Raw genomic sequence first — 24,455 nt, forward strand, 5'->3', positions numbered from 1 at the left:
GTCTGGCTTCTCAGACCACCTCAAGTTTGAGTAATAGAATAGCCGTTTGCCGTCAAAAAAAAAATCTACTAGGTAAGAGCATTCCTAACATAGTATTTTCTTGAGTTTCTTGAAACTTCATATGATAAATTTTAAAGATACCCAATTATTATTATATTTTTATTTTAAGTATTTTTATATAAAAGATATACCATGGTTGAAAGTGCTCTTATAATAATTATAAGAAATACTTAAATCTCTACAGAAAAACTTTAATCAAAATAGGCTTCGGCTCGTATTGGGCTTCTCGTAACTCCACAAAAGCTTATGAATATGGGATATAACTTTGATAAACGATGTTCAAAGTTCAAACGATTGTGTTTGGTACGGAATAGGGATATACACATTTATCACAAAAAGAAGTTCGGTTTGGGTCTAGATCCTACTAATTATCCAAGCAAAATTTATATCCCCAGAACTAAAAATGTTCTAGAAAACCAGAACCAAACTAAAAACAAATAAATATCAAAATTTCTATAGTACAATTATTTATTTATAAATATTAATTATATTTAGTTTAAAATAACTAAAAACTTTAAAATAATATTTATAAACTGAAATAACCAGAAAAACAGATTTATCATAATAATTTTATCTAAAATATTTAAACTTATCCGAATTATCTATTTTTCGAAAACTTAAAAAATCTGATATTTAATAAAAATCTGAATTTTTTAATTTTTTTTAACTCGAATTAATCTAAAAATCGAAAAAAAATCATCTCGGATATTAGTTGGTTCCTAACTTTGTTACCTGAACCACTGGAAGCGAACCGAATTTTGTAAATAGTGAAATGGATTCTAAACCTATATAACCAAATAATCAAATCGGAATCGAGACCTGAATGCCCATAGCTAATGGGGCGTTTATCCATTGACTTGCCTTTTCTTTCTACAAAGTAAACAAGAAACTTTTAATGGTTTCGTGGTTCGTTCATGCTGGATTTTAAACTATTAACCTAAGGGGCGGCGGTTCGAAACTTGTGAATTTAGGGTTCTTTTAAAATTCCCTCTTTAAACAATTGCAATTCGCCTCCTCTCTCTCTCTCTCGAATCTCGTTCCTCTAAAAGATCTCGACCTCCAATGAAGAGACGGCGTAAAGCCAGAGTAAACTCTGAAGCACCCGACGACCAATCAGCGGCGGAGTTCTCCTTCTCTCTCACCAGAGTCGCCGTCAGCCAAATCTGCCTCTCCGTTGGATACACATCAACCGATACCTCCTCCACCCTCAACACTCTGACCCTAATCACCACCAAGTTCTTGCAATCCATCGCCGAACTCGCCGCGTCGTTCTCAAACTCAGCTAATCGCACGGAGGCTAACCTCTTCGACATCGTCAATGGTCTCCAAGATACCGCTCTATCTACTTCCGATTGTTTCCCCGGCGGATCCACGTTGCACAACACCGAATCGCACTGCCTGATCAAATCAGCTGTTCTCCGTAACCTCTCCGATTTCGTCGCATCCGCCTTTGAGATCCCTTTCGCAAAGCCGTTACCCAGGCTAGAAATCAGCGGATCACACGGAGGAGATTCGACACGTACGGCTCCATCACCGGAGAGGAGATCAATTCCAGCTTGGCTTCCGCCTTTCCCGGACTCTAGCCTTTACCGCGAACGATACGCGAAGGAGAGATCCGATCGTCTGTGGGAGAACTCTGATTCTGTTATTGGACGTGAAACTTTTGCGGAGACCTCCGGAGTTGAGAGTTGTAGAGGTAGAAGCGGCGGTCGTTTACCGCTGAGGAGAGCGAGTGTGAGATTTAAGGTGGAACGAGATTGGAGCAATGGCGGAGGCTCTTGTAAAAGTAATACCAGATTGGAACGGTGGCGGGATAATAAAGAAGGTGAATTTGAGGTTAAGAAGAAAATTGGAGAAGAATACATTTACTGTGCCGATATTGATGCCGGCGAGTGGGATATGTAGCATCATCATCTACCCGGTGAGGGAAAAAAATTTCAAAACCAGGAGGCTTAAGTTGGTTTCGAACCCGTGTCCTATTGAGGATTGGTGCAAAATATCATGGGTTTATACCACACGAGCTGCGCCTCTAGTTGTATCGGTTCTCCTTTATCTGAGTTTATAAACGATTAATATGAAATTATTTGATTCCTTCTGTGAGCTTATTTTGTATAAAGTTTCAAATCTATAAATGATAGAATTGTGTTTTTATATTTTTCAAAACAATGGAAACGAATATTGAACCTCACAGAATTTGATTGATCTTTAGACGTTAGCCAATGTTAAACTTGGTCATAAAAATCTAAAAGATGCTTACTTTATACATTTGAAATTTGATGGACGTTACTATCAACATATTATATTTCACTAGTTCTATTAAAAGGTGATTAAAATAATAGTTAGATAGTTTTATACAGGCAACTGGAGTAATTTGATGTTCCAAGTTCTTATTATGTTGTCCTTTTTTTTTGAACAAACTTATTATGTTGTCATCATTGTATACCCTCACACCCAAATGTTGATCATAACAAACAATTTAGTTATTTGTTTCACTTATATTTGTTGCAGAGAAAACTTTTTATAATAACCCATAGGTTGGTGGATCAAAAACTTAAATATATAAAGGAAAAAAAAACAGAAATATCATGTGTGTTTTCTTTCTTACCAAATTTCAAGTAGTTTTTTTTTTTCTAATGGGTTTTAAGCAACTTGACGACTCTAGTGTGGCGTGGATAGACACATTTTCGCAGTCTTTTTCTTAACATTATTTATGTAAAGATGAAAACTAATATCAACCGTTGATGCATCAGTGAAGCAATAAAGAACGTACGCGTGGCGTTCCACTCGGCGATGGTGTGTTTGTTAACCCCACTACGATTCATATATACACAAAAACAAGTCGCCTTCCTTCTCAACATTTACTGAAACTGCCACTGTTCTCGAGTCGCCGATCTCGGTGGTGTCATTTTCTCCCGGCGGATATTCTCATCCGATTCACTGAGCTTATTATTACTTCTTTACAACATGCCGGTGGTTTCTCTTGCTAAGATTGCTGCTTCCCCGGCCGTGACGGCGGGAGATTTCACCGTTCGCGTTCCTTGCATTTACGGGAAACGACTCGTGTTCAATCGCGTCTCCTTGCGTCGGAGCTTTGTAAGTCATCGCGTGAGAAGCGAATTGCAGAGTCCCCGCGTCCTTGGCTCCGTCACAGGTTTTCGAAAATCCGACGTTTGATTCTCTTGTTACGTCGATGTTGATTTGCGTTTTCTTTCGTGTATTTATAGATTTATCGTTGGATAATTCCGTCGAGAATGGTCACCTTCCCAAGGGAGATTCGTGGGCTGTACACAAGTTCGGAGGGACCTGTGTTGGCAACTCTGAGAGGATCAAAGATGTTGCTGATGTTGTAGTTAGCGATGGATCCTCGAGGAAGCTGGTGGTTGTTTCAGCAATGGCGAAAGTTACCGATATGATGTATGATCTCATTCACAGAGCACAGTCTCGGGATGATTCTTACCTCTCTGCTTTGGATGCTGTTCTTGAAAAGCACCGAGCAACGGCTCTTGAGTTGCTTGATGGAGATGAACTCGCCAGTTTCTCGGCTAGGTTGCATAATGATATAAACAATCTCAAAGCTATGCTCCGTGCCATTTACATAGGTACAGATGGTCTTCTGTGTATAAAGTAATTGAATTTGATTTGTGTATGTTCTTCTAAAATATTTGTTCTCTTGTATCTCTCTAGCTGGTCATGCAACAGAATCTTTCTCGGACTTCGTTGTGGGTCACGGAGAATTGTGGTCTGCTCAGATGTTAGCTGCTGTTGTGAGAAAGGTATGACTGTCATATATGATATGCTGCTTGTAAGTCCTAAGAGGGATGAACTTCTATTTATCTTCTCATCATATGCTTGTGTTTGTTTTGATCATAGAGTGGATTGGACTGCACATGGATGGATGCAAGGGATGTCCTAGTTGTTGTTCCTAATAGCTCTAGTCAAGTTGATCCTGACTTTGCGGAATCAGAAAAGAGATTGGAAAAGTGGTTTTCTCAGAACTCGGCGGCAAAGATTATCATCGCAACTGGATTCATAGCCAGTACACCGGAGAACATTCCAACGACTCTCAAGAGGGATGGGAGTGACTTCTCTGCAGCTATAATGGGTGCTCTGTTTAGATCTCACCAACTCACAATCTGGACAGATGTTGATGGTGTATACAGTGCAGATCCAAGAAAAGGTATGTGGAAACCATTGCGATTTGCAAGATAAGGACTAGTTTTTCAGCCGTGACACCCTGTGCTCCTTAGTTTCCTTTCTATTGTTATGCTGACAAATATGGTTATCATATGTAGTTAGTGACGCTGTTATACTGAAGACTCTTTCTTATCAAGAGGCCTGGGAAATGGTAAATTGCAACCTCGTACACTTGTTTTTGATGCCTATAATCATTGTTTTACACCCTAACTTTCGTGTTAATGTGCCTGTGCAGTCTTACTTTGGGGCTAACGTTTTACATCCTAGGACCATCATTCCAGTTATGAAATATGACATTCCAATTGTAATAAGGAATATTTTCAACCTCTCTGCCCCTGGGACAATGATATGTCGGCAGATTGAAGATGAAGATGGATATAAACTAGACGCTCCTGTCAAAGGGTTTGCGACGATTGACAATTTGGCTCTTGTGAATGTGGAAGGGTAAGTTGATTGTAGATATTGTGCTACACAGTCAGTGCTTATTATGTTTCTTATACAAACTTTGCGTTCTCTTTGCAGAACTGGAATGGCTGGTGTTCCTGGTACTGCAAGTGCTATCTTTTCTGCTGTCAAGGAAGTTGGAGCCAATGTGATTATGATTTCACAGGTCTGTGGATACTCTAATTCAGCTTTCTGGTACATTTATGGTTTTGAATTCCCTTGTTAGTTGTGGGTTCTTAGTAGGATTGCATAATGGCAGGCTAGTAGCGAGCATTCTGTGTGCTTTGCTGTACCTGAGAAGGAAGTTAAAGCCGTTTCTGAAGCATTGAACTCACGATTTCGTCAAGCTTTAGCTGGTGGACGCCTTTCCCAGGTGCCCTAAATCTCTGTGTATTTTCAGAAGATAGCAACTTGCTATTCCTTCAACCTTCGTTGTAGCATGTTCAGGGCCCTATAGAAAGCAGCAGGATCTTGTTTATGCATCACCTACTTTTCTCAAACTGTGGCTTTTCTTTTCAGATTGAAATTATCCCTAATTGTAGCATCTTAGCAGCAGTTGGCCAGAAAATGGCGAGCACCCCTGGCGTTTCTGCCACCTTTTTCAATGCGCTGGCAAAGGTAAATTAAGTGTGGTGTTTGTAGAACATCCATCTCTCTGCCAAGAAGCTTTGTTGATACAATGCTTGCCCTAATACCTGCAGGCCAATATCAACATCCGTGCTATAGCTCAAGGTTGCTCCGAGTTCAACATTACAGTGGTCGTCAAACGTGAAGATTGCATTAGAGCATTAAGAGCAGTGCATTCAAGATTTTACCTTTCGAGAACCACATTGGCAGTGGGAATCGTAGGACCGGGTTTAATCGGTGGAACCTTACTTGATCAGATTAGAGATCAGGTGAGTAGCTGTGTGAGACTATAGTGGCATACTTATCAAGGTTCAAGCCAACTCATCTTTCAAAATAATTTTACAGGCTGCAGTGCTAAAAGAAGAGTTTAAGATTGACTTGCGTGTTATAGGGATCACTGGCTCAAGTAAAATGTTGCTGAGTGAATCGTAAGTCAATGAACTTGTTAGAGTGCTTGTAGGTGAGTTGCCTTACTGCTTTTTCCTTACACAATCATAATCTTCTAGGGGAATCGACTTATCAAGATGGAGAGAACTTATGAAGGAAGAGGGAGAGTCGGCTAACATTGAAAAGTTCACCCAATATGTGAAGGGAAATCATTTCATTCCAAACTCTGTTATCGTTGATTGTACGGCTGATGCTGATATTGCAAGCAGTTACTACGACTGGTTGCTGAGAGGAATTCATGTGGTCACCCCGAACAAGAAGGCTAACTCAGGACCACTTGATCAGGTAAGTGTTAGATATTGATTAAATCACTGTTCGATAGGAAGCTACAGATCTGTTCTTGCTGAGGTTCAATGGTTCGATGATCAGAGAGACTAGTTGGTAACACTCTCCCCTGTGAATGCAGTATCTAAAGATAAGAGATCTTCAAAGAAAATCGTACACACATTACTTCTATGAAGCAACCGTTGGAGCTGGTCTTCCAATTATCAGCACTTTACGTGGTCTTCTCGAGACAGGGGATAAAATACTGCGCATTGAGGGAATTTTCAGGTATCTCCTGTTCGGCTTGGTACCGCAACAAGTTGTTCAGATACAAGAGAATATGCTGGCTTTGTCGTTTTTTTCACCTTCAACTAAACTCTTGCTTTGATGCCTTGCTGCAGTGGGACTTTAAGTTACCTTTTCAACAATTTTGTGGGCAACAGAAGCTTCAGTGATGTTGTAGCAGAAGCAAAGCAGGCAGGTTTCACAGAGCCAGATCCACGAGATGATCTATCTGGAACAGATGTCGCCAGAAAAGTAGGGTTTCTTGTCCTCAAATCTAGTCAATGCACCTATGTTGGACCAATTAAATAATAGGGGATTTTCTTGTATATGATACTTCTTCAGGTGACGATTCTTGCAAGAGAATCAGGACTAAAACTGGATCTTGACAGCCTTCCAGTCCAGAGTCTTGTGCCAAAGCCTCTACAAGTAAGTCTCTGTATAATCACACAATAAACCCATAAGGACAATCCTTTGGACGTAATCAATATTCCATTGTTGATCACAGGCTTGTGCATCAGCAGAAGAGTTCATGCAAAAGCTACCTCAGTTTGACGAGGAATTGTCCAAACAAAGACAAGAGGCTGAAGCAGCAGGAGAGGTAAGTAGTGCCTCCTAACAAAACTCATTTTAAAACACCAATATGCACCATCTCGAAAAGAACTCATTCCCGAATGTATTGTGTTGTGTCTGTTTTATAGGTATTGAGGTACGTCGGAGTTGTTGATGCGGTAGCAAAAAAGGGAACAGTGGAGTTGAAACGGTACAAGAAAGATCATCCGTTTGCTCAGCTCTCGGGTGCTGATAACATCATCGCTTTCACAACCAAGCGGTACAAAGAACAGCCTTTGATTGTTCGTGGACCTGGTGCTGGTGCTCAAGTCACTGCCGGTGGAATCTTCAGTGACATTCTCCGCCTTGCTTTCTATCTAGGCGCTCCGTCTTAAGTCACGCTTTGTTTCTTTTAGGAACAAATCTAATGATCAAAACAATGTTTCTTATAAGCTAGCATCTGTTATCTGCGTTTCAGAATTTGATTCTTATAGAAGAAATCAAACTTCAATGGAATAAAACATTAAACATCCTTATCTTGGTTTTAAAAGCACACGTTTTGCGCCATGGGCAATTATGGCTATGAGCAAAACGCCTTATGCTTCTATGGCGAGGTGACATCCATAAAGTGTTTGCCATGGTGCACTTTTGACTGAAGTTCGAGGCGCAGTAAGCCCAACAAGGCGATGCTTTGTAGATTCTTGGTGGGTACAGTAGTCTGTTAGCTTCTTGTATCTCAGGTCGTGGAATCAATGTTAACGGGGCATGTCCGCACTGTTCCAACCCGGAAACTGCTGTGCATTTGTTCTTCACATGCCCCTTTGCACGGCAGGTATGGGATCTAATTCCTGTTAGTCAAGCGCCTGATTTATCTACTGCCTCTACAATCCAGGAATGTTTTGGGATCATGTCGACTCTTGTTTGCTTACCACCGACAGGGATATCTAGCAACTTCACCTCTTGGGTTCTGTGGGGATTATGGACAACCCGTAATCGACTCATATTTGAGAACAGATCAACCTCGGCATGGACTATGGTGGACAACGCATCTTCAGCGGCTCGCGAATGGCTCCTAGCTCAGACAATAGGGACCACCAAGCAGGCACAAGGGTCTGTAGGCCTAGAACTTCCCCCTTTCAGTCCAGATGTGGTGTGTTGCAACACAGATGCTGCGTGGACTGCATCAAAAAGAGCAGGTCTGGGATGGTGCTTTGAAAACGTCTCCCACGGTGTCTACTCAGAAGGATCCTGGGCTCTCGATCACATCTCCTCCCCCCTCATGGCGGAAGCGCTGGCTATGAGGGAAGCAATGCAGGTAGCGAAGCGCACATCACTTCTCAACGTCTGGTTCCGAACCAGCTCGCTAGAGCTATAAACTCGAAGCTATATTCGGTGGAGCTCTTTGGAGTTCTCATGGATATCGAGTCACTATCTTCTTCTTTTTCTTTCGTCCATGTTTCCTTTGTTGGGCGCGAATACAATGGTGTGGCGGACTCCCTCGCGAAGTCCCTTCTCCAAAACTATTATTCGGCTTTGTAGTAAACATTTTCTTTAGATATATTATTCAGTTGGTTGACAAAAGAAAAAGGCTTCTTGTATCTCTTCTCCTCCTTCCTCACCTGACAGCTAAGTAGCCTTTAGGAAAAACTGTTACATTTGTGGAGAGTCTTCGAAAACTTGTTCTTTATTTCTACTTCCAGTTTTGTTGAGGTTGTTGCTGTCTTCTTTGTTGCCATTCTTGTTGTTGTTGGCTTGTTTAGATGCGTTAGCTACTTTTTGCCATTTCTTGAGAATATATTGAGCTTTAAGATCTCTCTAACCCTGTTTTACTTCTTGGCTTCCGTGGCAAACAACAGAACAAATTGCCCTATTCTTTTTGTTGTGTGATGATGGAGATATGGTGTTCAATTACAATGATCATGATGACAACTGTAAGGTGCTCTTTAGCACGTCATGGCGCAAGGCTCTAACCATTTAGCCACGGAGCCTCCTATGCGTTTAGAAACACATATCTTTAAGGGAAAATGAAATAAGGGCTTTTGGCTCGAATTAAAAATAAAAAGATGGGTTTATACAACAAAAACACCGCTTCCACATGATTTCAACCCAACAGAAACAAAAATTTAGCTTCAGAAACATATCTCAATCTGAAACTTCGGACAAAAACTTGTTACTTACCGAAGACTATAAACTAGGTTGAAACACTGTTTTCAAACCAATCTGAGACCCGATTCAGTTACCTAAAGATCATTCTGTGGAGGATCTAATAGTAGTCATCAGGGTTGTCTTTGCTTTGAATGAGGGGGACACCATCTTCTCTCCATTTAATCCGCTCTTCGCAAATGGCAGCAACCACCTCCACATACAGTTTGTGTTCCTAACCCCAAAAGAAGCAAATGAAATCTTCGAAATTGTTGAACCTTAATGCTCAAAATGTATTTATCTTAGGAGTGGGTACCTCATCAAGAACCCTTTTAGCCAACTCCTCTGGTGTATCATTAGCAATCACACGGACAGCACTTTGAGCAAGTATCCTCCCCGTGTCATACTCTTCATCCACAAAGTGAATGGTTGGACCTGAATACCTAACGTAAGTAAAAAAACTATAAGAAACCAAACAGAAAGAAATACACAAACAGTCAGTAACATTGTAACACATACCTAGCTCCTGAGGCTAGAACAGCTTTATGCACTCTCATACCATAAAGCCCTTTACCTCCAAAAGCCGGAAGTAAAGCAGGATGGATATTCAGAATCCGTTTAGGAAAAGCTTTGACGAGCTCAGCCGGTATAAGTTTCAAATATCCAGCTAACAGAACAAAGTCCACACCATACTCCCTGTTCATTAAAGCAGATGTTTTGAGTTTAAAGCAAATGGTTCAGTCCATGGACTAATATATAAATAAGCATAGAGAGAGAGACAAGTGACAGACCTAAGAACATCCACAAGCTCTGTAGGAGAGAGTCCATCGGATGATTCTCGTTTCGGTTTTGGGAATAGTAAGACAGGAATCCCATTGCTTCTTGCATAGTCAGCACCTCCACAATCTGTATTGAAGTAACCAAAATTTCACAAATCCAAACTTGACAATGTGAAGAAGAAGAAGAAAGAAGATACCTTTCTTGTTAGTGACCAATAAGACAAGATCCCCTTGAACTGAACCACCAAGGCATCCCTCGTGAATCTTCTTGAAATTCGAACCACCTCCCGACACAAACACAGCAAGCTTCTTCCTACTTATTGCTTCTTCGTCAACCTTTGCTACCGTCCGAGTAAAGGAAGCAGCTTTTACAATCCGCATCGCGAATCGGTCTACAGAACTTCGCAAGGAGAAGGAGAGAACGTTCCGGGAAGGCGTTAACGGAGCAATCGGGGTTTCTCGTGGCGGCTTCGCTGGGAAGGTGAGTTGGCCTGAGAACAAAACCCGTGTTACCATTGTGAAAGAATCTAAAGTTCGACGGTGTAGTCGCCGGGGGTTCTGTTCTAAAACTCGGGCGGGCTGACCGATTCTACGGCGTTAAATCGCTCCACGCCAGTGCTCCGTTGAGATTTTGTTAAAATCGGGTAAAAGCTCGGTGAAAAAACCAAAAAAGAATCAATGTTTCAATCATAGATTTGTCATATTTATTTGTGAAAATCAATAAAGCAAAGCATACTCCAAAAATGAATTATGTTACAGAAAAGTTTATCGCGGCCGTGGAGAGGAATTAGGTTTTCAAGTTGAAGAAGACGAAGTGTTATTTACGCTTTTGCCCCTCTCTTAATGAAAGATATAAAAAAATAGAAACATTTACATTCTAGGACACTTTCCCTACTTTATATTACACCTTAAGACACATTCCTCTACTGACACACTTTCCTTAACAGCTTGTGTCTGATCTAGTTTGTTTTTTAACTAACACATTCTCCTTTTCGTTACACCCCAAGTCCCCAGCTTCTTCCCATTGGCCATTTAGGCGGGATTATGCCCTAGCCGTCCATCTCGTTTTTATTTATACGGCTGAGATTTATTTTCGCAGATCTAGACAAGACACATTGCTTTTTTGCAACATCAACCATTAGATCAAACCTAGTACATCGGACGGCCGATATTAGTTGTTTCAGAACCACCATCTCTTATCAACCTTTTTGTCGTTGTTTCCAAGAGTTTCTTCAGCTTTACCTCATTCTTCCTTCAGAATCTAAGAACATTATCAATCCCCTGACAAGGGAATCTTCGTATCTGGACCACAGCTCGTGTTTGGTTAGTTAACTAACCTCTTTATCTATGTCTGCTTATCACGTTAACTCCAACTAAATTCAGTTTTTATCTAATTTTTTGCAGGCAACCACCATGGCCGACCACTGTATGATCATTGCCGGCGAATGGAAGATCTCCGGCGACGGTAGCTGGAACTTCTCCATCGACAAACACCAAATGTCGAGGATTGTCACGCTTAGCCCCTCCATGACGTTGTTAGAACTGCAGAACAATGTCTTGAAGGAGTTCTTTCCTAACAAACAAACACGCCAAGAAGCCTCTTTGAGCTACTGGCCTCCGAACTCTAAAGAACTGGCAACGGGCATCTCAACCCCACTCGTCATCCTCACACACGATGGTTCTGTTTGTTTCTTCTACCGGCATTTCGAGTTACAGAGGGGCATGAACTTGTTTGTCACCTTCAAACAGCAGTCGGAACCCATAAACACGAGTCAAGTTGATGAAAATCTATTCCCATTCACCACTCCCAAACAACCTATCACAAACCCCCCCCCCCTCTACTCAACCGCTATTCCGGTCCTCGTCCCCCTGCATCCGGACTTTCCCCGCCTTCTACCGCCGCGTCTAAAATCCCTGGATTTTCCCTTTTTCCTGATGATGATTTATTTGGAGCCAGCCCTTCTAAGCCATCTAACACAACCACCAGCCCTCACTCAGCTCCTTCCAAGATCCGACGTTTCTCACTTATTGATGAAACTGTTCTCTGTAGCGACGAGATGCTAGAAGAGATGTTCAAAGCAGACTCCGACAACCTCCCCGATAGTTGGCAAATAGATGCTGAAGAGGAGGAGGTTAGCGGTCCTGACAGTCCCCTTCCTCCCGGTTTTGAAGAAGTGCAACCACGTGGTTATGACCATGACTTTTGGGACCCTTTGATTGCTAAACATCTCGGTGGATCTGATGCGAAACAGGTTATTGCCGGCATAGATGTTCCAAAAATGGCTCCATACAGTATCTACACTGAAACATCACCTGCAGAGCAGCCAACCAACCAGAAGCCTGATCCTGAAGATCCTACCTCACACCATCACAGTTTCTCCCATGTATACCCTAATCCTATGGACACCCGCACGCCTCAATCAGTTCCCTCACAGCACCGAAGGTATCCATATGGACAGACCGCTACACCTTCTGCCGGAGAACAACCCCCGCAAAATCCACATGGACAATCTACTTTCACTCCCGGTGGTGTACACAAATCCACTACTCCACATGTACACTCATCGCCGTCCACGCGTACACCACCAGGCCGTCCCAACAACCCCTCCCAAGTCCCACCTTCGACTCCGCCGCTGCGCGAGACCAGACCACTCTTAGAGATTAGTGATGAGGAATTCGACGTCCCACCACTCTTTGACGATCTTTCCTACGAAACTGAGGATGTTCCTGACTTGAATTGGGACGATAGCGGCGAGGAACCATTCGTGGGGAAACTGTATGCAACTAAGCAGGATTGTCAAATTGGGCTTGCTATCTACGCAATCAAGGAGCAGTTCTACTTCAGGCAAACCCGAACCACTAGGCATTCCTTTGTGCTTAGTTGTCATGATACTAAGTGTGATTGGCGCATACTGGCGAAGGAGCTAACCAACTGTGGTTACTACACCATCAAAAATGCCCAGCTTGATCACACCTGCACCATTGACACACACAACCTATACAGGAAGAAGGTCACTTCCAAAGTCATTGCCCACATATATCGCTCTCGCTACACCGAACCCAACAACAGCCCTAAATCACTACAGCTTCAGCAGATGCTATTGGAAGACCTTCGCATAGATGCTTCCTACATGAAATGCCATAGGGCCAAAGAGCAAGCGGTGGATAACACTATTGGAAATGCTGAGGATTCATTCCTCAACATCGCCTCCTATTTTGAGAGGCTTAAAGCAACCAACCCAGGCCCGGTTACTGCAATCGAAACCAAGCCTGATATTGAAGGCAACACACGTTTTCTCTATGGCTTTCTGGCCTTTGGTGCTTCGATACAGGGCTTCCGGCGCCTACGCAAGGTTCTTATTATTGATGGGACACACCTTTCCGGGAAATATAAGGGGGTACTACTCACGGCTAGTGGTCAAGACGGTAACTTCCAAGTCTTCCCTCTAGCTTTTGCTGTCGTTGATGGCGAAACATAACATGCTTGGACCTGGTTCCTCACCAAACTTGAGCGGATCATTGCAGATTCAAATTCACTCACCATCATCTCTGATCGTCACTCCTCTATCATCAAAGCCAAGCTTGCAGCATTCCCAAAGGCACATCATGGAGCTTGCATTGTCCACTTAATGCATAACGTTATCTCACGCTTCAAAAACAAAGGTCTTGCAAAGATGGTGTGTGAGGCTGCATTTTCTTACAGGCGGAAATATTTTGATCTCAACTTCACAAAAATCAGGCAGGCCAATGGGGAATGTGCCACCTACCTAGAAGGAATCGGGACTTCAAAGTGGTCTCAAACTTACTTCACAGGAGATCGTTACAACCTTTTAACCAGCAACACAGCGGAGCAGCTCAACAACGCCCTTACCCAATCCAGGTCTTCACCCATAATTGAGTTATTCATGTTCATCCAACGCATGTTGACTCGCTGGTTCTCTGCTAGAAGGACCAAATCCGCCAAGTGTCGTGGTTTTGTAACACCCGAGGTTGAGAAGGTTATGCAGACACATATCAGGCTCACAAAAGGCAGCAAGATAGCTAGCATCAACACCTGGAGCTATCAAGTTAGTGGCCTTTTCGGCCATCCCAATACTGTCTCCTTAGAAAACAAAGTATGCACCTGTCAGGTTTTCCAGAAGCTCAAAATCCCATGCGGCCACGCTCTTCTAGCTGCTGATTCCATAGGTTTCCCCTATGTTCAGCTTTTTGGTGACTGCTACAAAACACAGACATGGATTGAAACATACGCAGGGGTTATCTACCCTGACGCTCCCATTGGAGACTTCCCCATACCTGCAACAATTAATTCTGTGATCATGCTTCCACCTCAGACTCGTCGTCCATCAGGCCGCCCAAGGGACAAGCGCGTCGCCTCAACCGGCGAGATCCCGGTAATGGAAAAAATTCCCTTCTTGTGTTACACACATGCTATAACTGGCCCTAAACTATACTGATGTTTAATGGCAAGCACCCAAGAAGAAAAAACTAGTCCCTAACAAATGCGGCCGTTGGACTGGCCACAACATGACCAACTGTGTTCGCCCAATCTGAATATGGTTAATACTATATCCATGACTCTTCTCTCATGGATAGGGAATTCACTCATCCTTCTTTTTTTGGTTTTCTTGAGCATTTAAACATGTAATAACTTTATCTAACATGTTATGCCTTCTGTGCCATCCCCTGGATTTATGTAATGTCTCTTTTTGGAGTGTCTATCGGGATATTCAAGACATCTGTTGCCACTTACGTTGAGTATCCGCCTATCCACATGTACACTTAATATACAGTATATCCGTGTGTACAACCGGAACATCCAATCCAGACACATACTTCTTCACTTCCCATCAAATATTCCGCACACGTGTTCACCTCATACGAATTAGGAAAAAACAATTACAAAACACCTCGCGCTGAAACATGTACTTTCAGAGTTCATCCAACCACATTTACATGCATCCTAACTCTTTCGTCCATATGTACAGTCACTTTAAACGTATCCACATGTACAACTACCATATGGTATGCACATGTGTACAGCCCTAACCATCCACTACACACTGACACTTCTTAACTTCTCATAAAATCCAGTTTGAAATCAATTCAATACGTTTAACATAAAAACAACAATTCGAAACATGTGCTTCGCCTTCACACTTCATCCAAACACATTTACATGCTAAGATTCTAGCTAACATGTACTAGCTACGGGGTATAGTTAACATGTAAATGCTCCAGTGAGACACCACAGTTTAAAGGAAGTCTCCTCTTATTTCTCGGGGCATTCAGAACATCTGATGTTCTGAATATCCACTTGTACAATCTAAACAACGATATCGTACACATGTACACACTTTCATTGTATCCATGTTTATACTAGCTACGGGGTATAGCTAACATGTAATTGCTCCAGTGACACACCACGGTTTAAAGGAAGTTTCCTCTTGTTTCTCGGGGCATTCAGAACATCTGATGTTCTGAATATCCACTTGTACAATCAAAACAACGATATCGTACACATGTACACACTTTCATTGTATCCATGTTTATACTGGGTGACCATACCGTCCATGTGTACATCGGTAACATCATTAAAACCGGTTTGTTCCATTACATATTAGAGTACATGTTAACGTCCATGTGTACACCTACTCATCTGGCATTATACATGTACACCTATTCTACTTTGCTGTACATGTGTACGATATCGAGCTACTCAGTTCTTACCCTATTCAACTGCTAATAACAAATTACAAGAAGCCATAACAGTCAACAAACAAGAAAACACTTAATATCATACAAACCCCACATTATCCAACGTCTTCAAAAACCCGTTCACGTCCATTTTAAACAAACACAACATAACAAAATAAAACCAAATCCTACACCATCTCCTCTCCCACATACACTGGGACTACCCAATCCTTGTATATGTCCATGGCCCACTGCCTCCTCATTATGTCCACAAGGTCATCAGTCAAACCATCCACAAGGTCATCAGTCAAACCTATTTACGGGCCCAAAGCGAGCAAATTCACTAAAAAGAAACGTCTTTTTCAAATCCACCAATCGTGTACCATCGATTTCGAAATTCAAAACCGCAAACGAGAGTAACCAGAACAACTTGTTGTTTTACCAACATGCCCACGCCTAGTTTCACTTTATTAGGGATACGATGGACTTTAACCACAATAATGTGTGTGAGTAGCAACATGTGTTCTAGCATGTAATAAAAACTCAATAAGTGTCTATTTATAAAAATCACTCAAAAAAATATACATAAACTTGCATGTAGCGGGGGGGCTTCGGACCAGAGATGCTTACTGCACGGATAGCCCGTAATGAGTTTCCGAACATGGATTATTAATGAGTCTTTAGAAAACAGAATTTATAGCACACCGTTCTGTTTCTTTATAATCCTAACCAGTTGATTACGCTAATGATATTTTCCTTGCTAATTACAGATATGCAATTTCTTTGCTACTGAGCTTCTGCTTGCCAAACAATATGTTATTATAAGAGCATCTCTAATGGTTGACTTCATTTTTATCATCAAATGTTCAATTTTTTCAAAATGAAGAAAAAAATGAAGCAACATTCACTCTAATGGTTTGCTTCATTTTTTCCTTGTAAAAGGAATATTTCAAATATATTTCATCTTCACTTTACCATTAATTATTAATAACACCTTCTAGTTTCTCACATTTACTAAATTTGCCCAACTATTTTTTTTTTTTTTGAATGAATGCTAAATTTTATTCATCAAAAAACCTTTTTACATCAAGTGAGACTTTATATGAAAAGAAGACTACTCCTATTTCTTTACACTTTCTTTACTAGAGAACCAAAACTTCTACCTCAAATCTGTATTTACATCCTAGTACCAAACCAATATTGCAAACTCACTTCAAGACCTCCAATTCCCTTCGACTGTACCAAGCTGAGTTTGTTTCTGATAGCTTTGTCGATGTGTTTTGTCAAGACAGTAGCATGTATTGGCTGTTCACCATGCCGTCTTCTGTTTCTCTCTCTCCACAGCATGTAGACAGTAGCTTGGAGCGTGTACCTGAAACAAAACTGTTTCTTCTTTTCCATGGGCGATGTGGCTAGTAGACTGATCAGCTCCTCCCACTTGCCTGAGTAGGAGTTGCGCAAAATCCCTTTCATGAGTGGTTCCCAAATCTGCGTGGAAAACGAGCACTCAAAGAAGAGATGATTTCGAGTCTCTGAAGCCCTTTTGCATAGAACACAAGTGGTGTCTACCCCTTGACTCCATACAGCAACCCGGTCCATTGTAGCTAATCTGCCTCTGATGGCCAGCCTAAACGCAAACTTCGGCGTGGCTTGAGAGAACCATATACTACCACCCCAGTCACATTGAGCAGCACTTACTCTTGTCATCCTCCATGTTTCTTGAGTTGAAAATCTCGGTTTGTAGCCGGAGTTCCATCTCCACATGTCAACATCATCTGCACCAACTCCCTCCACTTCTTGATTTGCTGCGATATGACTTAGCTCCATATCTATCTGTTTTAGAATCTCTCTTCTATGCCTTGTCCTCCTCCGCTGCAAGGCTTCCGCTACTGTGGCTTCTCTCCTGATACCCATTGCAATAAATCCTCTTTCCCCTAGCATCTCCGACATAACACCCAAGCTGGACCATTTATCGTACCAGAAAGAAGTGTGGCGACCATTGCCAACAGCTTTCATGTGAACTATTTTTTTTTAAGATAATCCAACATGTTCAACATTATCTTATAATAAAATTATTACACTAAACATAAATAAATAAACAAAAACATTAGATTTTATAAAGTAGTACCAAACATATGTTTTTCCCACAAGTGATCAGTTAAATCGTTTCAAAGTGCGAAATGAGCTTCTTGATCTTTAATTTTTCTAAAATCGAGCAAGAAATTCTTGAAAACGAATATTCTCATGTTCTTCGATATCAACCTCTGTAGGTGGAGCTTCTCTGGCAATGTCGATTGGTGCATTAAGATCACGTTCATCCTCAATTATTAGTATAAGTTTTAAGTATATTTAATATTTTAAATTAGTATGATGAAAATAATAACTGGAATTAGAAATTAATTGGATTATATTAAAGCATGTAGTTTATTTTGGTAAAAGATAAGAATAAATAAAAGTTAAGGACCAATTTGTAATTAGAAAAGTTCATCTTAAAAAATTGAAGATATGTACAGTAGATCTTTAAATTTGAAGTAACACTGTTCACTGCTTCATTTTGAAGCAATAAATGAAGTAGAGTTAGAGCAAAACTTTCTTCAAAATGAAGCAAGAAGTGAAAAATGAAGTGTGGTTGGAAATGGTCTAATTACTCAATTCTGTAATGTTTTCTTCATATTTGCTTGGTTTTTGGGCTTCAGTTTATTGTGTTACTCTTCTAAAACATCATATATGATGAAATGGAGGGAGTATAAAATTTTTTATTTTACAGTAAAAAAGTCTATAAACTCATACTTATTCCGGAAAAAAACATATACTAGAATTCTACTTTTTTGAAAATAAATTAGCATATTAGATCAAAATTAAAAATTTTAACAGATTTAACAAATTTTAACAAATTTAAGCCAAAAAATCTCTAGTTAAGAAGTCGAAACCCTCGACAAGGATCAGCGGGGGAGAAAGGATTTGTATTAATTTCTCTTAAACGAACACGAGCATAAGAAATACATTAACCAACAAAACCATGCAAAAACTTTATTCGGTTCAAGCTACAAATTCACAATATCTTCAGCAACCGGCTAAAACCGGTTTTCGATTTGGTATATGATTGAAAAATTAAGCTTTGGATAGATTAAAGCTGGGTGGAATAAGAGAACCGGAAGCCTTTCTGCTTCTTGCGAGAAGACCTTGCGTAATTGGAGACATCATTGCGTCTGTTGGACTTCTATACCTGAGAAATGAATAAAAAAAATATAAAATTAAATCACTGTACCGATCGGTCTGGTTTTGAATTGGGTCAGACCGGTTATTTCACTTAATCAAGATTACCTCTCTGGGTGCTTGAAAGCTACAGGGACTCTGAGACGATCCGGTGTCACGATTTTCTTCATTGGATCGTTGATGGAGGCTCGTGGAGGAGATTCTTGATTCTTGTCGGTTTCAGGGAACGGCCGAGGCAGCGATTCAGAGTTTAAAACGGTGACTTCGGGGTGGTCGGATTGAGTTTTGGGAGGTGAGTTCAAAACGGTGACTTCGTGCAGGTTGTCGGATTGAGTTTTGAATGGTGTTTCGATATTGGGTTGTTGAGACTCCATTTTAGAAAGAGAGACAAGAGTGAGAGACAATTGGGTTAGGACAAAGAACTTGAGTGTAAGCTGGCTTAAATAAGTAAAATGGCTGATAATATCACCGTTAATTGAAATTGAGGTTGCAACGGTCGGATTCTAGCACTATCTAAAAGTCTGTGTTATGTAATAGTTTGGTTATTGACCGTTTGGAAAGTTATTTTTTCTAAATGAATGTGCGAAATGTATTTTGAGTATAGGGAAAAAACAAATCATCCGATGAACTTTTGAATTTTGGCTTACTTTTTTGAGAATATTTGTAGAAGTAAAACAAATAAAAACACAATTGCTGTGATGAATGACTCTAGGTGACAGAAGATTACCCCAAGAAAGCTGTTTGGTTGGAGCCTTTAGCTTAGAAGGAATGGGACAAGTCTAGTTCGAAAGCTGCTGGTAAAACAACCGGAAGCGACAAAGTGATTGATGATTGAGAGAAAGTATGCGAAGAAGAAATTAATGTATAACAGAACAAATAACACTGTCAAAGTGTCAGGTGGTTTTAGAAAAGTACATTGTTTGTTTCTCAGATTCGCATTTGAGATTAAGTGCAGCAAGCTGTGGATATATGCTTTGCCTTTCATTAGCTGTTTGTTCAAGCATTTTTATTTTACTTTGTCCCTCGTCCAACCGAAGAAACGCTAAAGATTTTGCGTAAATTACTAATTCTCTTTCTTCTGTCACAATCTTTCTTTTATATTTGTTTGTTCTTCTTTTCTTTTCCTATATAAATCTCGTTTCGAGAGATATGTTTTCTCATTTTTCAAAGCCAATGTCCTCACAAAAGAGTTCGCATTATAAGGCAGACTCCAAGATGGAACTCGATGTAAGACATAATAAACTAAATTCTGATTAAAAATGCTGATATTGCTTGTGATTCTTTTTTTGTTAAAATTGTGCAGACCAATAGAAAAGCATGGATTTTTCAACCGAGTGATCTTAACTTCGTTTGGGGAGGTGACTCAAGATATTGGGTTGTCCCTAAAGAACCACGGTTTATACCGACTAAACCGATGAACAAACTTTGTGGGTTACTAACTAATACCAAAAGTCTTAACTGATTCATTTGACTGTTGGTTTTAGGGTGTCTGCTGAGCTGAAAATGGTGAGTTGGTTAGAAGTAACCGGTTCGTTTGAGGAGACTGAACCCGGGAAAGCATACCAAATCGGTTTCAAAATCTCCTTTAAACCGGATGCTACCGGTTGGGACGGAGCCCCACTCGTCATGTCTGCTAAAATCGGAAAGAAGGGCAAGACGGTGTGGAGAAAAATCAAATCTGTTAACCAGAACAAAGGCGGGTCCGAACCGGTCAATATACCTGACGAATCTAATGGCCAGTTCGAAATCTCGGTTAGCCCCACAGCGGATAACCAAGACACCAAGCTTCAGTTTGGTCTGTATGAGGTGTGGACCGGACGATGGAAGACCGGTTTGTTGATCCATGAAGCCTTTGTTTCAACAAGTGTAAGCTCATTGTTGGAAACACAAATCTTATTGTAACTAAAGTTCCACCGATTATTCATATAATATAATAATGTAACTCAAAAGAGGTAAGCCATATAGCAAATGATACCTTTCTTAAACAAACGCAAAGACTTAAAGTTCTGTATGATAATCTTCAGGCTTGAACCATAAGGAGAAATCGATTCCTTTCGTCTTCAAATTCTCAGTAGCTGGTGCGATTCTATCCAGAAGCTATAAAACCAGAGAACATGTTAAGACTAAATATCTCTAAAGCATTACAGATTTAAAAAAAAAAGCATTTTAAGACCTTGGAATGAAGAACGCCGTTGGACACCAAAACGGACCTATCGAACACGGTAAACTTCCCTCCATCCATACGAGTCACAGCTCCTCCAGCTTCCTCAACTATCTGTGTTCAAAAATTTTAAACTCAACAACATTAGTAGTTAGTTTGGTAAGAAGAAGAAAAAAGCAAGAAGATTACAAGAACACCAGCAGCCATGTCCCATGGCTTTAAACGGTACTCCCAGTAAGATTCGGCAATCCCGAGAGCCACGTGACACATGTCGACTGCTGCAGCACCGAGCCTTCGCACTCCTCGGCTCACATCAGTGAACTCTTTGAAAAGCTCCATGTTGGTACTCCATGCATCATCGTGTTCATATCCAAACCCTGTGATAAGAAGTGCTCTCTCCACCTACACTCGAAACCAACGAATACATGTGTAAGAAGATCAAGATGTGCAAACCAAAGGGTTTCCAGATTAAGTAACTTACAGCATCGGTGTTACTGACATGAATTTTCTGCCCGTTACACAAAGCTCCACCGCCTAAGAGGAGAACTAGTTAGACAAATCTTAAATAAATAACCTATGAACATAAATAAGTTGTCACATAGTACCTGCAGTAGCAGAAAAGGTTCGAGTGTTCCAGCACATTGGACCACCAACAAACTCTACCTACCATCATGAAGAGTTGTTTGTTTGATTGACTTACTTAACCAAAGTATCAACAAAGAGTTAGTTTGTGGAATGTGTACCACAGAAGCAGCAGCTGGATTTCCACGATAGAGAACACCAACGGAAACGGCAAAACTGGGATATCCATGAGCAAAATTGGTTGTTCCATCTATTGTGCATAAAAAGGAAGAGACTTTTTTTAAACTCAATTCTCACTCTAAAGCAAAACGCATAACATGAAGAAGAGAGAGAGAGGGAGAGAGAGGAAAACCTAGAGGGTCGATGCACCAGAGGTAATCAGAAGAGGAATCGCCGATGATACCTCCTTCCTCACCAAGGATAAGATGATCACTGAAATTCTTTTTCACTACCTCCAAAATAGCAGCCTCGCTTGCTTTATCAGTACTGTAATAAAAAAAAAATCACTTTCAGTGCTTCAGGTAATCAAATCATAGATAGAACCTCCTGAATGTAAACAAGCACAGATCCTTACTCAGTTACAAGGTCACTAAGGCCTTTATAAGTGATATTCCTTGGCTTGTTTACAGCTTCCATTACCACCTTACAAAACAAATCACAACAAACTAACATAAGTCAAGTTTGGATTATTATTTGTTTCCTTCTGTGAACCCAAGAAGTCTCATCAAAGGTTTATTTTTCTCAAATCTATCCTCCAATAAGACAACAAATTCGGATACTGTACTGTAAAGGAAGAAATGAAATTCGAACCTCAGCGCCGGTTTTAGCGGCGGCTTCGACCACTTGGAGGAGCTGTGCCGGGGATATAGGTCCGGTGGTTTTAGCTCCGATTCTGGGAAAACGCTGGTTCTGATCAGACAGAACAGCTTTTGTCCGGAGTCTGGTCGTGGACGACTTGAAGCTGTTAGACGAAATCCTCCAACACAAGAACTCATGTCGGAAATTTCTAGTTACTGTCTGGGATGAGAATAGGGTTGTGAGAGGGAGAGATGATCTGGGCAAGTGAGCGATTCTCATTGACATGCTTCCCGAGAAAATAAGAGACCTTCCCATTCTCTCTTTTTTGCTTATCGTAGCCCGAGAACAAAGCTTTATTTGTTTGTATATATCAACGTGGCCGAGTGAGTGGATGGAGGAGAGTGATAGTGTAAACAAAAGCTGATAGAAAAGGAAAAAAAAAACAAGTGTTTATCTGAAAATATTGAATTTTTGCAGTGTAAAATCTAGAATACGACATGAGGAATCAAAATACTATGTAGTGCAGGAGGATACAATGAAGTTTCTTCTTCATCCTCTCTCTCCCAACAATGGAGAACAAAACGTATCACAGTAAACAATAGACCTGTGATCGTACATTCGTAGTAGAGCGAGCGTAAAGCTCTTTGATTCTAATACTTACACAAGACCGAAGCAGCAATGTTTGTAATATTCTAATCATACAAATCCATCAGAAAGCAACATCATCCCCAACTACAGAGCTGAATACCGTTACAAGACTCAATCATTGCAGATTGAAAGTTTCATTGCAATCCACCACACTAGATTCTTGATTTCCCTCCAATTTATATAACATCACACCAATCTAAAGGATTACTTTGCAGCTCAACTTTTGATCCTCTCTTAAAATTATTCTTCACACTCTCTACCATTTGGATGTGGTAAAAGCTTCCCTCAACACACACAAACACAAAGCTGAAGAGATCAAATATTCAATCGAAATTCACTAAACCCTAATTCCAAGCTCACCAGATCCAACAATGCCAATTCATCCTCTCTCTCTCGTTAACTAAGGCTGCTGCTGCTGCTCAAAGTCTCGCTGATGGCGAGAAAGACAGAGAGAAAGTGAGAACTGAGCCTCCTCGCACTGTTTCCGCTTCAGGCTGGTTCCCCCGCTTGAGCAGAACGACCTCACCGCCTCATATTCCTCAGGGCAAGCCTCCCCCACCACGCACTCCGCCAACGCTTTGTTCAGATGTCTGCATCCAGACCTCCGCGCCGGCCCTTCCGGCATCCGACGATGGCACTGCAACAAAGCTTCCTGCAACCGATCGCATGAAGAAGATCTCATTACTCTGATTTTCAATCTTTCGTCTCATCGCTCACCCAACTCATTTATTTTCAAGTCATTAGTTGGTTTTGGGCTTTTTGTGGTGTCAGCCCATATCTCTTTATTATTAGAACCAAGCCCACTTATTAACATCCATTTTGTGCTCAGCTCACTAGTGAAAGAGAAACTTGCGTGATGATGACGACGACATAAACATAAAGGCTCTAAATTTTATTTTTTATTAAACTAACTAGATGATAACTCGTGCACGTAGTAAATTTTTATAATAATATTTATTTATTAAGTGGTTTTAACATTTTGCAACACTATAATTTTTATCGATTATATAATGACGAATACAAATATTGGTCTCTTAAATATATCATTGTTGTTGAATAGTTAACATGTTACATCTCATTTTAATTATTTTTAAGACTTCATATACACAAAAAAAAAATTAAGTTTTGCAGCTGACACAAATCACCAAAACCAAATAGGCAACATCGATTGTATAATAACGAAAAAGAGAATTAGATTTTCTGCTCTCGATTTGTTTACTATTGACTTTCCATAAGTGATTTCATTATCTACCTCTATAAAATTATGTTTTCGTTTCCGTCTTTGTTTCATTGATATGAGTTAAGTTTCTTTTTTTAACTTATTCTATGAATTCAGTGAATTATATAAGTGTCAATTAAAAAAAATAGACATCTATAAAAATTTGTTTCACTTCAGAGACATATCTAAGACTCAAAAGTTTGAAAAAAAATCACTGAAAAACTATATTAACAGGTTAATGTTCAAATCTAATATATCAAGTTGTTATAGAATATAACTGCAGACTCAAAATATAAATGTTTGTCAAGTATATATTCACCAGCTCGGTCTAAAAATCATCTAA

At 40.5% G+C, this 24,455-nt stretch overlaps 9 protein-coding genes across 9 annotated transcripts; 4 read left to right on the forward strand and 5 right to left on the reverse strand.

The window, feature by feature from the left end:
* The first annotated feature begins 877 nt into the window (after positions 1–877).
* On the forward strand, positions 878–2,213 carry LOC106352363 (transcription initiation factor TFIID subunit 8). The gene has a single exon (XM_013792007.3). It carries the CDS (start codon positions 1,123–1,125, stop codon positions 1,963–1,965), a length of 843 nt encoding a protein of 280 aa, XP_013647461.1. The 5' UTR covers positions 878–1,122; the 3' UTR covers positions 1,966–2,213.
* A 684-nt stretch (positions 2,214–2,897) lies between these two features.
* LOC111198129 (bifunctional aspartokinase/homoserine dehydrogenase 1, chloroplastic) lies at positions 2,898–7,404 on the forward strand. Its single transcript, XM_048739082.1, has 17 exons — positions 2,898–3,211; positions 3,285–3,659; positions 3,745–3,833; positions 3,931–4,237; positions 4,353–4,405; positions 4,490–4,698; positions 4,777–4,864; positions 4,958–5,071; positions 5,218–5,316; positions 5,400–5,594; positions 5,671–5,753; positions 5,832–6,057; positions 6,179–6,324; positions 6,438–6,573; positions 6,664–6,747; positions 6,827–6,919; positions 7,020–7,404. Exons 1-17 carry the CDS (start codon positions 3,025–3,027, stop codon positions 7,263–7,265), a joined length of 2,730 nt encoding a protein of 909 aa, XP_048595039.1. The 5' UTR covers positions 2,898–3,024; the 3' UTR covers positions 7,266–7,404.
* A 113-nt stretch (positions 7,405–7,517) lies between these two features.
* On the forward strand, positions 7,518–8,689 carry LOC106349174. Its single transcript, XM_013789102.3, has 2 exons — positions 7,518–7,702; positions 7,809–8,689. The coding sequence occupies exons 1-2, from the start codon at positions 7,636–7,638 to the stop codon at positions 8,243–8,245; spliced, it is 504 nt and encodes a 167-aa protein (XP_013644556.1). The 5' UTR covers positions 7,518–7,635; the 3' UTR covers positions 8,246–8,689.
* Positions 8,690–8,895: 206 nt separating this feature from the next.
* On the reverse strand, positions 8,896–10,629 carry LOC106349175 (phosphoribosylglycinamide formyltransferase, chloroplastic). Its single transcript, XM_013789104.3, has 5 exons — positions 9,989–10,629; positions 9,804–9,918; positions 9,532–9,708; positions 9,329–9,455; positions 8,896–9,247 (listed from the first exon to the last, which is right to left on the reverse strand). Exons 1-5 carry the CDS (start codon positions 10,305–10,307, stop codon positions 9,134–9,136), a joined length of 852 nt encoding a protein of 283 aa, XP_013644558.1. The 5' UTR covers positions 10,308–10,629; the 3' UTR covers positions 8,896–9,133.
* A 5,047-nt stretch (positions 10,630–15,676) lies between these two features.
* On the reverse strand, positions 15,677–17,504 carry LOC106350855. Its single transcript, XM_013790691.1, has 2 exons — positions 16,679–17,504; positions 15,677–15,801 (listed from the first exon to the last, which is right to left on the reverse strand). The coding sequence occupies exons 1-2, from the start codon at positions 17,502–17,504 to the stop codon at positions 15,677–15,679; spliced, it is 951 nt and encodes a 316-aa protein (XP_013646145.1).
* A 924-nt stretch (positions 17,505–18,428) lies between these two features.
* On the reverse strand, positions 18,429–19,291 carry BNAA09G25340D. Its single transcript, XM_013792008.3, has 2 exons — positions 18,813–19,291; positions 18,429–18,714 (listed from the first exon to the last, which is right to left on the reverse strand). Exons 1-2 carry the CDS (start codon positions 19,076–19,078, stop codon positions 18,600–18,602), a joined length of 381 nt encoding a protein of 126 aa, XP_013647462.1. The 5' UTR covers positions 19,079–19,291; the 3' UTR covers positions 18,429–18,599.
* LOC106349177 (protein PHLOEM PROTEIN 2-LIKE A9) lies at positions 18,824–20,693 on the forward strand. Its single transcript, XM_013789106.3, has 4 exons — positions 18,824–18,996; positions 19,417–19,931; positions 20,008–20,099; positions 20,189–20,693. The coding sequence occupies exons 2-4, from the start codon at positions 19,854–19,856 to the stop codon at positions 20,604–20,606; spliced, it is 588 nt and encodes a 195-aa protein (XP_013644560.1). The 5' UTR covers positions 18,824–18,996; positions 19,417–19,853; the 3' UTR covers positions 20,607–20,693.
* LOC106349176 (phosphatase IMPL1, chloroplastic) lies at positions 20,580–22,662 on the reverse strand. Its single transcript, XM_013789105.3, has 9 exons — positions 22,258–22,662; positions 22,022–22,089; positions 21,800–21,933; positions 21,609–21,697; positions 21,471–21,528; positions 21,347–21,399; positions 21,055–21,267; positions 20,878–20,979; positions 20,580–20,801 (listed from the first exon to the last, which is right to left on the reverse strand). The coding sequence occupies exons 1-9, from the start codon at positions 22,558–22,560 to the stop codon at positions 20,703–20,705; spliced, it is 1,119 nt and encodes a 372-aa protein (XP_013644559.1). The 5' UTR covers positions 22,561–22,662; the 3' UTR covers positions 20,580–20,702.
* A 14-nt stretch (positions 22,663–22,676) lies between these two features.
* BNAA09G25370D lies at positions 22,677–23,614 on the reverse strand. Its single transcript, XM_013789107.3, has one exon. It carries the CDS (start codon positions 23,573–23,575, stop codon positions 23,294–23,296), a length of 282 nt encoding a protein of 93 aa, XP_013644561.1. The 5' UTR covers positions 23,576–23,614; the 3' UTR covers positions 22,677–23,293.
* Positions 23,615–24,455: the final 841 nt, after the last annotated feature.

This window comes from Brassica napus, chromosome A9 (genome assembly GCF_020379485.1).
Source record: "Brassica napus cultivar Da-Ae chromosome A9, Da-Ae, whole genome shotgun sequence".
In the NCBI taxonomy this organism is placed as follows: domain Eukaryota; kingdom Viridiplantae; phylum Streptophyta; class Magnoliopsida; order Brassicales; family Brassicaceae; genus Brassica; species Brassica napus.

Excerpts from the sequence above, each read along its gene's own strand:
- LOC106352363 (XM_013792007.3), top strand. The coding sequence starts at position 1,123 with ATGAAGAGACGGCGTAAAGCCAGAGTAAACTCTGAAGCACCCGACGAC.
- LOC111198129 (XM_048739082.1), top strand. The coding sequence starts at position 3,025 with ATGCCGGTGGTTTCTCTTGCTAAGATTGCTGCTTCCCCGGCCGTGACG. Across the intron at positions 4,699-4,776 it reads GCTCTTGTGAATGTGGAAGG|AACTGGAATGGCTGGTGTTC; the intron begins GTAAGTTGATTG and ends TTCTCTTTGCAG. Across the intron at positions 5,072-5,217 it reads CTGGTGGACGCCTTTCCCAG|ATTGAAATTATCCCTAATTG; the intron begins GTGCCCTAAATC and ends TTTTCTTTTCAG.
- LOC106349174 (XM_013789102.3), top strand. The coding sequence starts at position 7,636 with ATGTCCGCACTGTTCCAACCCGGAAACTGCTGTGCATTTGTTCTTCAC. Across the intron at positions 7,703-7,808 it reads CATGCCCCTTTGCACGGCAG|GGATATCTAGCAACTTCACC; the intron begins GTATGGGATCTA and ends TACCACCGACAG.
- LOC106349175 (XM_013789104.3), bottom strand. The coding sequence starts at position 10,307 with ATGGTAACACGGGTTTTGTTCTCAGGCCAACTCACCTTCCCAGCGAAG. Across the intron at positions 9,919-9,988 it reads ATTGGTCACTAACAAGAAAG|ATTGTGGAGGTGCTGACTAT; the intron begins GTATCTTCTTTC and ends ACTTCAATACAG. Across the intron at positions 9,709-9,803 it reads GAGCTTGTGGATGTTCTTAG|GGAGTATGGTGTGGACTTTG; the intron begins GTCTGTCACTTG and ends TTTAATGAACAG.
- LOC106350855 (XM_013790691.1), bottom strand. The coding sequence starts at position 17,504 with ATGAAAGCTGTTGGCAATGGTCGCCACACTTCTTTCTGGTACGATAAA. Across the intron at positions 15,802-16,678 it reads GAGTTTGCAATATTGGTTTG|GTTTGACTGATGACCTTGTG; the intron begins GTACTAGGATGT and ends GCCCGTAAATAG.
- BNAA09G25340D (XM_013792008.3), bottom strand. The coding sequence starts at position 19,078 with ATGGAGTCTCAACAACCCAATATCGAAACACCATTCAAAACTCAATCC. Across the intron at positions 18,715-18,812 it reads GCTTTCAAGCACCCAGAGAG|GTATAGAAGTCCAACAGACG; the intron begins GTAATCTTGATT and ends TTCATTTCTCAG.
- LOC106349177 (XM_013789106.3), top strand. The coding sequence starts at position 19,854 with ATGTTTTCTCATTTTTCAAAGCCAATGTCCTCACAAAAGAGTTCGCAT. Across the intron at positions 19,932-20,007 it reads ACTCCAAGATGGAACTCGAT|ACCAATAGAAAAGCATGGAT; the intron begins GTAAGACATAAT and ends AAAATTGTGCAG. Across the intron at positions 20,100-20,188 it reads GTTGTCCCTAAAGAACCACG|GGTGTCTGCTGAGCTGAAAA; the intron begins GTTTATACCGAC and ends TGTTGGTTTTAG.
- LOC106349176 (XM_013789105.3), bottom strand. The coding sequence starts at position 22,560 with ATGGGAAGGTCTCTTATTTTCTCGGGAAGCATGTCAATGAGAATCGCT. Across the intron at positions 21,934-22,021 it reads CTTAGTGACCTTGTAACTGA|TACTGATAAAGCAAGCGAGG; the intron begins GTAAGGATCTGT and ends TTTTTATTACAG. Across the intron at positions 21,529-21,608 it reads ATCCAGCTGCTGCTTCTGTG|GTAGAGTTTGTTGGTGGTCC; the intron begins GTACACATTCCA and ends TCATGATGGTAG.
- BNAA09G25370D (XM_013789107.3), bottom strand. The coding sequence starts at position 23,575 with ATGAGATCTTCTTCATGCGATCGGTTGCAGGAAGCTTTGTTGCAGTGC.